This window comes from Cottoperca gobio, chromosome 7 (genome assembly GCF_900634415.1).
Source record: "Cottoperca gobio chromosome 7, fCotGob3.1, whole genome shotgun sequence".
In the NCBI taxonomy this organism is placed as follows: Eukaryota; Metazoa; Chordata; class Actinopteri; order Perciformes; family Bovichtidae; genus Cottoperca; species Cottoperca gobio.
This window is the reverse complement of record NC_041361.1, coordinates 10,902,174-10,913,753: the sequence shown is the minus strand read 5'-3', so window position 1 is coordinate 10,913,753 and position 11,580 is coordinate 10,902,174. Positions and strand designations below refer to the sequence as shown.

Here is an 11,580-nt window from a genome sequence, read left to right as displayed (position 1 = left end):
TGCAGGAGATTCTGTGTGTGCATTTTAGTTTTGTCTTTGTGCAATGTAGGGCTTTTTTTCCCTCCTTGTCTGACAACTTTGAGCACAGATAACAAAAAGTTATAGCAAAAACAAACATGGCCTTCAGTGGGTTTTGAGAATAGAATCTAAAGCATAGGTGTCACAATGAATTTCACTGCACATTTCAGGAATTTTGAGGCATCTGCAGGTGTTCTGCCCATGCAAGAGCCTCACAGACGCCTGGAGGGCAGGCAAGTGCGCAGCATGTCACATGTTCAGTTCTCATGTCCTCACAGCACTGCTAGAAAAATGATCAGACAATGGTTCTGACATGTTAACTTGATGTGCGGTCATTTTTGAGAGAGGTCACAGTTTCCGCTGTGACGTTGGTTTTGGTATCTTCAACTTTGATATACAGTGTTTGGCAGTTGCTTGGTAATTTTCCTGATGTCAGGAAATTCCTTTTGGCATTCTTTCATTGAAAGAGGACATGCGGTTTTGGTGCGAGGTTTGCTTTTGATGTGTGTGTGTGTGTGTGTGTGTGTGTGTGTGTGTGTGTGTGTGTGTGTTTGTCTGTGTATAAAAGATAGAATGAGTGTGAGAGGGACAGAAAGAGTGAAATACAAGTTTGTTCTGGCCTGCTGGTGTGTGTCTGATATCTGTATCTGTGTGTGTGTGTGCGTGTGCGTGTGTTTGTGTGTGTGTGTGTGTGTGTGTGTGTGTGTGTGTGTGTGTGTGTGTGTGTGTGTGTGTAGACTGTGCGGGTGTGAGAGACAGTGATGGGGTTGAACGTGTTTGATGTACTGTGATAACTCTGTCCGGTATGTGGCTTTCATGGGAACTCCTTGCCCTGGGGACATTGGCGAATAAGCTCCTGTTTAAAGGGCAACTTCCCTCTCTTTATCGCCTGTTGTTTTTCCCCCTTTATGTTCCCCACATCCTGTTAGCCTTTACCTTTTTAGACTCACTGTACACTACAGTATGTAACTACTGGCTATGCTGTAATGAGTAGTTGATACAAAATTAAAAAAGCTGTGATAATTGATCATTTAATGACACATTAGCTGGCTCCGTCTTCTCAAGGATATGCTGCTTTTCTCGTTTCGTTTAAAAGAATAGTTCTGTTAGGAATAACCCTTGTTGCATGTGCCATCTCGTTTTCAACGGGCTCCTCAATGACAATAATGCAATATAAGAACACTTAGACAAAACATTAAACAAAAAACCAAAATAACAACAAAATAATTGTTCAAAAACAAATGTGACAAAAAACGCAAACCAATCAATCCTTAGCCAATGCTGCACCCGTTCACCAAGTTTCATGAGAATCAGTGCTGAAAACCTTTCTGTAACCATGCTGACAAGTGAAGCAACAAACACGATGCATACATCACACACATACAGACAGAGACTCCTTTTTAGTTGGAGGGGTTACAGATTTCATAAGATCTTTTGTTGCAGTATGTTATTAGGTGTGGAGTGTGTTGCTACTTGCTTAATAACAATCCGTCTCTTAGAGCATGTGTCTACGTCTCGGGAATGTTGCTGAACTGGAATTCTTCTTCAGGAGCCTCTTAGCAGTTGGTCTGATATCAGCCTATTGTGTTTTTAATTTGATTGACAGCCACAAGCATTGCTTGTCAGACTCATTTGCTTTGAGCCTGGAGAGACAACAGGCTTGACATGACTGTTAATGGCCGCCTTTTAAAAGAAATAAAAGCTTCTGTGAGGAACTAGACGAGCCCCCAGTGGTCACTGTGGGCTTTGCTCATTAAAATTAGACTTGCTGCTGTGACTTTGACTGAACCCGTCTGGCAGCAACACATTTCAGGGGACAAGATAGACATGTGTGGTCCTTGTGGATAGCTTCATACCTAAGAGTGCTGTAACCCAAGCCATTGCAGTGGGACCTTTAACGTCCCACGTGTTCAGTTGTAAAGTAATATGTGTTGAGTTGTAAACTAATATGCAAAGTGAGTTAATACCTTGACCCGGACAGCACTTTTTGCTTTCCATTTACTGCATCATTACTCTCTCAGGGCTGCCACATTCCTTTGGTTCAGCTTTTGTTGTTGGTATGCATTAGCACGCGCTCTTCCTGTAAGTTCAGCTGCTATAGCCTAAATGGTGACACTGGGCTTTATTTGCATCCGTAATTGGTAGACCAACCCTGTCTCTTTAGATATTGGCTCCAGAGTGACTTTAGGTTGACATGTGTCTTAATTAAACAGCTCCTATGCAGCGCCGAGAAATCATTGGCTGCCAGAGGGGCAGAGGAGATATAATACCAAGGGACAGATGGAGAGTGAGAAGTTAAGATAAAGATGTCATCAGAAAGAAGTGTGCTCACATAGACACAAACACAAACAGTGAATGAGTAACAGGATTGCAGAGATATTGCAATGTCAGAGGAAACCTGCTGTGTTCAGTTTCACATAACACTGAAGGCCTGTTTAAAACTGTATTGCACTGAATAATACTGTCGGCTGATGCCTGTGCTGATGATAATCACAATCATAGTTGTGGATATTTATGAGCCCTTTGTTGCACATGTGTAGTCGTCACTCCAGTTCGACAATCCCTCTGCATATGAATTGTTCACACTCAACCGGCCCATAGTTCGTCATCCATATTTAATGGTTGGAATCGTTACTCCTAACTATAGCTTTCTGTTGACTAATGGACACGTTGAACACAACTTAAGTCACAAGACACTGTTAAACGTGCACTTGATGATTGATGAAGCCATGTGTAATTCTTGACCAGGCTAGCTGGATAATCTTTGAAGACTCTTTGGTTTAACTGTCAAAGTTTAGCCCATAACAAAGATGGAGCTTTTCTTTGGCAGATTGAGCAGATTAAATAGTTGCTCTCCTATATGGGTTTTTGGATATCCTTACCATATACGGGTACAAGCCGGCTGACAGACTTCACTACTGAGTTTGAATTAACATTGCCCAATTAATAACCTCGGGTCACTTTGGCAAGCAGCTGTGGAAAAAGACCATTTACAGACATTTGTACTTCTGAATACTGGAAACATTCGCACCAATTATGGAGATCTACTCACATTAGGTTTTCTTTAATGTTTGCAGCATTTTGCCACCTTGTGAGCTTAATCGCTAAAAATGCATTAGCAGAAGATTTACAGGCAATCAACACTTCACATTCTCAAGGGAAATACAGTGTCTCTTTGCAAGTATTGGCAGTGGTTGGCTTCAGTATTTTGAATCCAATCCTCTCCAGTCAAGACATACCTTTACACAGACTTACTGTGCTGTGAAGAATTTCTATGAGCAGACTTCTTTGATGTTGGTCTGTCTTGTCCCTCTAAGGTAGAGGGGACCCTCTGACTTTTCTATTTACAAACAGTATCCCTGATTCCCTTCTCTGCCTGTCTGAATATTAATGCTATGTTTTGATTTTTTGTCTTGCAGGGTTTACTTGAAGATATTCAAACAACAGTTTGAACGAAAAACAGCAGCTTTCCCAAAAGGCGGTTTAGTGTGTGTTCTAAGAGCTGGGAGATGTGTGGTTTACTTTGATTAGTACTGCACTTAAGTGGATGAAAAGAAAATGTAGGACATGGTGAGGAGGAAAGTGAAGACAGAAACTATTCTCCAACAGCTGTGGGCTCGCTCTCCTGTGCTACTGCAAAGCATCTAATAAAAGGAGATAGGAGGAAGAGTGGAATAGGGTCACCAGTTTGACCGAGGACGGCCTTCAGTCACCTGCAGCACTGCAAGAACTGCCTGACAGACGAGAAGGGGTGAGTGGGTGACCACAGAAAGACAGAGAGACGGGGACTGACGGAGGAGCAAAGGTTTGGAGGAGGAGGAGGTCGAGGAGGAGTGGGAAAGGCCATTCCCCATGGCTACTGACCCAGGAGAGCCCACAGGCACCGAGGACTCCTCGGAGAAACCTGATGGACAGAGGGACGAGGACACGGAGCGGGAGGGCAGGGCCAACACTCAGAGGGAGAGGACACATAGCACACCCTCGGACTTCCCCTCCTCCCACACTGAGGAGAGGAAAGCGACAGGAGGAGAGGGTGGAGGAATCCGAGGAGGAGGAGGAGGAGGAGGAGGAGGAGGAGGAGGAGGGGAAGCCAGCCAGGAGGGTGAGGAGAACCCAGTCAGACCGATTTCCTTCTCCATGCCCTCCTTATCAGTCGACACTGGCCAGAAACGACTGAGGCGGGAGAAGCGCTTCTTCAGAAAGAGTGTGGAGATTTGTGAGGAGGACGATGAGGTGGAGGTGCCCCCAGAGGCGCCCCACAGTGCCCCCCACCTGGAGCTGCGCTCTTCAGACTCAATCTTCACCAGCAGTGCCCAGCAGCAAGAGACTGCTTCATCCTGTGCTGCCATGGGCCATGACCCATCCTGCCCCAGCTCCAACCAGGAGCCGGGCAAGGATGTACCTTCATCCGCAACCACCCAGAGGGGGAAGGAGAGGGACCGTGAGCAGGAGGAGGAGGCGGAGATGAAGGCTCTGGCCACCTCACCTGGAGGCAGGTTCCTCAAGTTTGACATTGAACTGGGAAGAGGAGCCTTCAAGACTGTGTATAAAGGCCTGGACACAGAGACTTGGGTGGAGGTGGCTTGGTGTGAACTTCAGGTAAGACGAACTTACTTTCTTTTCGAACCATGATGCCGTATATTCAAAATGTATCATTATAAATTGTGCATTAGCAGGAACAGTTAGCTGCAAGATGAAATAAATCAATCCCCTTATAGAATCCATAATATGGACACAGCCCTGAGAGGTGAATGGAAATACTTTATACCAACAAATAATATTTCCAATTAGTGAGCTTTAGAGAGATTTGAGCCCAACGTTGCTCCATCGAAGTGAATAGTATTGGATGTGTCTCGGGAGCTTTTCCTCCTGAAATCTGGAAATCTCAGCACGTTGTCTGCTTGCTATTCATAATGCGAAACTGCAGTTCAGTTGAGAACCGTGGTGAAAATCAGGAGCATCGCTTGTACACAGTGAAAGTGGAGACTTTTCTGGAACTGTTATGAATAATAGAGTCATGAGCTGTCAGAGCTTCTTGTTGTTACAGGGTATCCTATTAGAAACTGCATTTTCTGCATTAGCTTGAATTGTATTAATTCATTCATGTCACTTAAGGGAAATATGAATGTTAGGGATTGCATTAATATGTTTTAGATGTAGTGCTTTAAATCAGGAAAGGGAGTCCTCACAGCTCTTGAGAAAAACGCATTGTGAGAGGTCAAGAAGGTCGCATGTTTACTCTGCCTTGTTGCTGGAAAATTGCTTTCATGTATTAATGTTCTTATTATAAAGTGTATAGTCAAATTATGTTGCTACTAGGGTAGTTTAAGAAGCGAAGGCTACAACATGTCACAGTGTACTCTTGTCTATTGTGTAACATAATGAGGTCTGAAATGGAAATAATCATGTGAAAGGGAAGCTCTGAATGGGATACATTTTGTGAACACAGAGCAAATAGGAACATTGTAGCCAATGTACAGCAAACATTACTGTCAGGAACTCTTTGTCATGCATTGACTTTGCAGTGGGAGGAAAATAATGAAAATGTTAAGCGTCTAATGCCAGAGCACTGGAGCCAACTGTATTTATTATGCAGAGAAGTAATGGGAAACATTGTTAGAGGGTGTGAATTCAACATGTGGTGGGAGATGGACTTGTGGAGGAGAGAAGAAATGCGTCTCTCTGACTCTTGGCCTCACAATAGAGAGCAGTGTTATGGTAAGCCATCTGATTTGACTGCTGGCTCTGTGTAAGAAAAGTCAGTCATGTGTTTGGTTTGGAGCTAATTCCAAAACATGAGCCTTGACTAATACTTGAGATCAAACTCTGTCTGTTGGACGGGCAAGCAGCGGACAGTTCCCCATCACCATTTCTGGTTTTTACTCCAACACCTAGTGAATCAGCTTCACGTCAGCAGGTGGGCTCTGATGCTTAGTATATCATACTGTCACAACTCCTGTTCAGAGACACTTAAATACCTGATGTGTCCTTTTTCCTGTTTCACCTTCAATGATAATGTTATAATTAATATATTTTGAGACCAGGCGGCATTCTTTCATGACACCAGCAGCAAAGGCACCGCACTGTATTTTCCCTTGGCACAGGAGTGTGAGCAAACCTGTGCTACAATGTCCAATTTTGTTTCCACAATTGCATTAGGTCAAAGTAAATCTCATGGAGGAAAACATGATTTTAGTGCTTATTTATTTATGAAGTATGAGAACATTAAAAACTACATCATTAAGCAATTACTGAGACAATTAGAAACACTATTTGCATATTTTCTAATTAGAACTTATATGATAACCAGATGGAAAGACAGCCTTACATTACATATAGAGGAAAACAGACTAAGATTTAGACACACACACCAACAGCAAAGAGAATAAGGAGTGTGAGAAAGAAAAACGAGACGCACACACAGGAGGTGATTTTGAGTGGGAGAGAGACAAAGGGGGAGACAGAGGGGGAGACGGCGAGCCAAGCAGAGAGAGGATTACCATGGCATCCCTCCCAGAGAACAGTTGTGTAGCTAACGTTAAATTACCACATGCAGGGTAAGGGTTACACTACACGCACACGCACGCACACACACACACACACACACACACACACACACACACACACACACACACACACACACACACACACACATACACACACACACACAGGACGTGCCCTGGTCACAAGCCTATAGATTGATCCAGCTCCACATTCAGTGCAACATTCTAGTCCCTCAGGTCACATGGTCTGTCCTATTTAACCCACCTTGCCAGAGCTGGTACACAGTTTCAATGCAAAGTGGCATGAGAGTGGACAATAGTGATCAGAATAGTAATGATTAGATATGTTCGGCTTGCAAGATTAATCATTCTCATTTTCTCAAAGTCCAAGATGATGTCTTTAAATGTCTTGTTTTGTCAGTCCAACACCCAAAGATATTCAGTGTAATGTTATATAAAACTGAGAAAAACAGGAAATCTTCATATTTCAGAGGCTGAAACTGTATTTTCTGCCATTTCTGCATTAAACATTACTTATTAAATATTAATCGATTATCAAACTAGTTTTCCATTATTTCTCTGTCGATCAACTAATCAATCAGTCGACAGCTCTGATCCTAATTAAGGATGATGCTGAACACCAACAATATTATTATATTTGAGTTGTGATAAAGGACAAACAATTATATTATGGTTCGGTTTTTAGTCGACCAGGTGGCTCAATCTTTCAAACAACAATCAATTCCAATTAAAAGCGTCAGTAATCATCATCAATCATTATGAATGTATCATAAAGCATGAACAGTCTGTTCAATGCTGGATGGGACAGGGCAATTATTATTATTATTAATAATAATAATAATAATAATAATAATAATAATAATAATAATAATAATAATAATAATAATACATTAGATTTGTATAGTGCTTTTCTAGAAACTCAAAGACACTTTTAACAATTAACAGCCAATACATGACAAGCCAATGCAATATGTAATGCTATCTCCACTGTCCTGTGAGACTGCAGCCTGGGAGGACCTAGGTCTTCTTCTCATGTGTCACTAAAGAGAGGGAAGCCAGGGCGTTATCTGTCCAAATGCAGCTTGAAAGATTGTGTAATTTAAGTTCACAGTGCGGCCACCTCTCTCTTCTCGCCTCTCTCTTTTCCTGGGAATTCTACACCTGAAAGGGCAGAGCTATACATCTCCCTCTTTACTGCTTCAATCGTATATTTTTCCGGGCGTCACTCAAAGTTGACGTGTTTGTATGTGTCGTGTACATGTATTACATTTCTGTGTGCAAGCTGTTGATCTGTGTCAACATATGCCACTGTATGTGTCTGCCTGTCACCCTCTCTCTCTCCCTCTCTCTCTCCTCTCTCTCTCTCTCTCTCTCTCTCTCTCTCTCTCTCTCTCTCTCTCTCTCTCACCCTCCCTCCATTTCTCCCTCCATCACTTTTTGTCTGTGTGAGTGAGCATGCAGAGTGATCCAGGGAGTTAATTACAGTGGGTGCCTGTAATGCTGGAACAAAAACCCTGCACAGACAGCATAACTCGGGCGGCAGAAACCAGACTGGTTCAACCCAGTCATCCCAGACTGGTCCAGCTCAGCTCAGCTCGCAGGACTACAAACACTAGAGCAGCGTTCATGGCTGCTGTACTGAAAGGTTGCCATGATGATGATTACCACCTCAAATATTTGATGAACATGTATTCAGAATCAGAATCAGAAATCCTTTTTTGTCCCACAACGGGGAAATGTACATTGTTACAGCAAAAGAACATATGAAGTAAAGTGGTGAGCACACACGATAATACAAACTAAATTAAAATGATATAAGTACAAAGTGGTTGAGTAGTATTAGGGCTGTGTATTGGCAAGAATCTGGCAATATGAAATGTATCATGATACAGGGGTTACAATTCAATATATTTCGATACTGTAAGGAAGGCCAGAGAAGTCATAGTATAAAGAAGAAACCACCATATGCATAAAAGTTGACCTTTTTCTGCAATCAGAGCAGTGGGATCTATATATGTGCATATATACCTTATATATAGCTTAGGAGGTTGCGTGGTACAATCACCTTGCCATGTTTCCTAGTAAAAAGGCTCATCCGTATTAAGGCCATTAGAGCACTTTGACTTTGACACGGTTAAGGGTTATATCAACATATATATAGAGTTCACCTATATATAGTCGAGACCCTCATGATAAATTAGTCGCGTGTCGTGAGATCCTGGTCACTCACAGCTGCTTGCCTCATTTTATAAATATAGCTGTATTCTTATCGCTTAATAAGATGTACAAAAGGTGTTTCATAATTCTTTGGCTCAGTGTAACAAAAAGCAACAGCGAGCAGTGGCAGATTATCTTGGTTGTTTCTGATTACAAAAGGCCATTTGGTTTAAGCCAGGTAAAGCAAAGACAGACTGCTGATGGTGACTAAAATTAGAAGAGGCGAGATCAGATGGACTATAGCAGAACTGACTAGACCCGGATGGGATTGATCCAACTGAACAGACACATGGCTCAACTAGGGCACCGACTGTTCGCAAGTATCCCTCGGGATGTATCTACATTACCTAACCGACAATGGAGAGTCAATTGCTATCGAATGTTTTACAGTTAATGCCAGGCTTGTATGTGGTAATCATATCAATATATTATATATATTATCCCAGTATTATGACATGATGATTATTATCTAAGACATATGGTAAATAAGGGAAGAACTCTGACTCAGATTTCAAGATTCATTTGTCAGGTAGCATTAATGTCCATTAATAAACACATGCAGCCCAGAATTGAGTGCATAGAGATATAGAGTAGACCTCCTGCTAACAAGCGGTCACCTTTAAAAGAAATGGCCTGTGCAGTGCGTTGGCTAAAGTCATCTGTGAAGGCTATTGAACTTGGCCCATTGGCCTCGGGTTCTAATCTGCTGTGTGGGCCATCCCTTTTGCAGCGATCTATTTTGTTAGTCTGAGCTGTTGTAGCTTACAGTAATCTAATCCTAGCCACCCGCCACCTCAGAGTTTCAAACGCTGACATGCTTATTCCCACTCTGCAGGTCATGCAAACTATATACACCCTCATAAACGTACGAATATCCACATACAGCAATACTAATGCTCCCCTATGCGTTGATCGTGCCCTAAAAAAGCCCCTTTTTATCCCACTGTAGCTGAGGCCTCCTTCAGACAAGAATGTAACCAGCGAAGCCCGTTCATCTTCAGTCCTTATGATATCGGACACTCATGCTGTGTTTGCCAAAATAGATGTTTTAGGGTTCACATGCTTTGGCATTCATGACCGTAGCTTCTTAACCATCTACCAAATGTGCATTGTAAGTCATATCCTTGTCCATTTCCCCGGGTGCTTTATGATGCTACTTAACCTGCAGCTTGACCTTCTGCTCTATCAGATGTCTGATCCAAAGAAATCACATAATGCACAGGTCTTACTCTGTTTACCAAGTTATAGTTCTGAGGCCCCTGCCACGGAGGCGCCATGTGACATCAATATTACAGGACAAAACTGACTATGCAGGCGCGGACAAAATAACAGGAACACCCAAGAATATTGTGCAATTAATTACAATTACCCTGCAGTAAAGACTACATTTGTGAAACTTCTAATGTTCTATATTTGTTCAGACTGTGTCAAAGGGTTAACTGATTTTGGGAAGTGATCCTGGTTGTTTACTAACCAAATCACTGTGGTGCAGTTGATACAGCAATACCACAAACTACAGTAACAACTCTGACACAATCAATCACATTCTTCTGTGATGCACAGTCACCATAGGGCTGTGTCTCGGACCTCTGAGCTGCACATTCTTCTGCTCACATTTGTCTCTGTTGCTTCCCCATTTTCATTTATCTTCCAGTTAAGAAACTGACCATTTTTCTCCCGTGGTGCCATTTTGTTTGTCAGATCTGTTTTTGTGAGTTGCTGTTGAACCAAAGTTGGACAAATGTACTGTACTACACAATTCCAGAGTATTGTCATCATTTTGCAGAGTATACTGAGTAATATTCCCTTAAGTGTATCACATAGGTCAGTGTGAGTGAGGCTTCCTAGCAGCAGTAATTGTATTTGGATGTGTTTAGTAGTCTTGGCAATGGAAAGAGGACTGTGATTTATGACACCCTTAAAGAATGCGTATCGCCTTTTAACCAGCTCGACAGCGACGCTGGTATTGTTTTCACCTTGTGATTTTGTGTGTGTGTGTGTGTTTCTTGATTTCTTTTTTTTGTTGTGCCTCTCTTTCTGTGATTATGGGTGTGTGTGTGTGCGTGTGGGTGGGTATGCGAATGGGAAGTAGGTTTGTGTGAGTCTGTCTAGACACAATCTCACAAGCTGAACTCTTTGTGACCTTTACCGACCCTAAGGCTGTGTGACGCGACACTCGATGAGACGCGGTAGATGCTGAGGAGGCAGCAGACTGGGACACACAGGCAAGCACTGTCTCTCTTAATGTGCCAGACAGTGAGGCAGAGTGATGCTCTGACTGTGGGGTGAGACAGAGGACAGGGACACCCTAACACAGGCAGCACTCCTTGACAAAATAAAGCACACCAGAAAGAAGGACGGCGCGTGTAGTTATGGGAAGAGGTACGGTCGAGACAGACAGCATTGAGACCCAAGCATGGTTAGACACACCTGCACACTAGAGATGAAACGGTATGAACATTTAATATCACGATTATCAGTATTATTCGTGTTGTTAAAATGTGCTGAAAATGTTTTAAAAGTACTGACACACACACTGAAATCATTTCACGAAGTTTTATTTTGAAAACCCCGTATAAAACGTGCGGCACTATGCTCTATTCATTACCTTGTGTAAACATGAATACGACCACACTTCAGAGCGCTGTCACTGCCTTCAGCCATGTTTCAATGACGCAAAACAAACCCTCATTGCAAGCTGCGCCTGCGTCTGAGAGCCTGTTGCTAACTTTGGTTTGGTTGAATCACAATTTGAAACACTGATACTACCCGTCTGGAATTTTAGCATGGTTTATCGTGAAACCGGTAACCGTTTCATCCG

The 11,580-nt window shown here is 42.6% G+C and overlaps 1 protein-coding gene across 1 annotated transcript in view; it reads left to right on the top strand.

Annotated features, from left to right (window-relative positions):
• Window positions 1–4,107: 4,107 nt before the first annotated feature.
• The window catches only part of wnk3 (serine/threonine-protein kinase WNK1), a 28,942-nt gene continuing 21,469 nt past the window's right edge, over window positions 4,108–11,580 (top strand). The window contains 1 exon segment of the mRNA XM_029435364.1: window positions 4,108–4,617. Coding sequence (XP_029291224.1) covers window positions 4,156–4,617 — 462 coding nt within the window. The 5' untranslated portion in view covers window positions 4,108–4,155.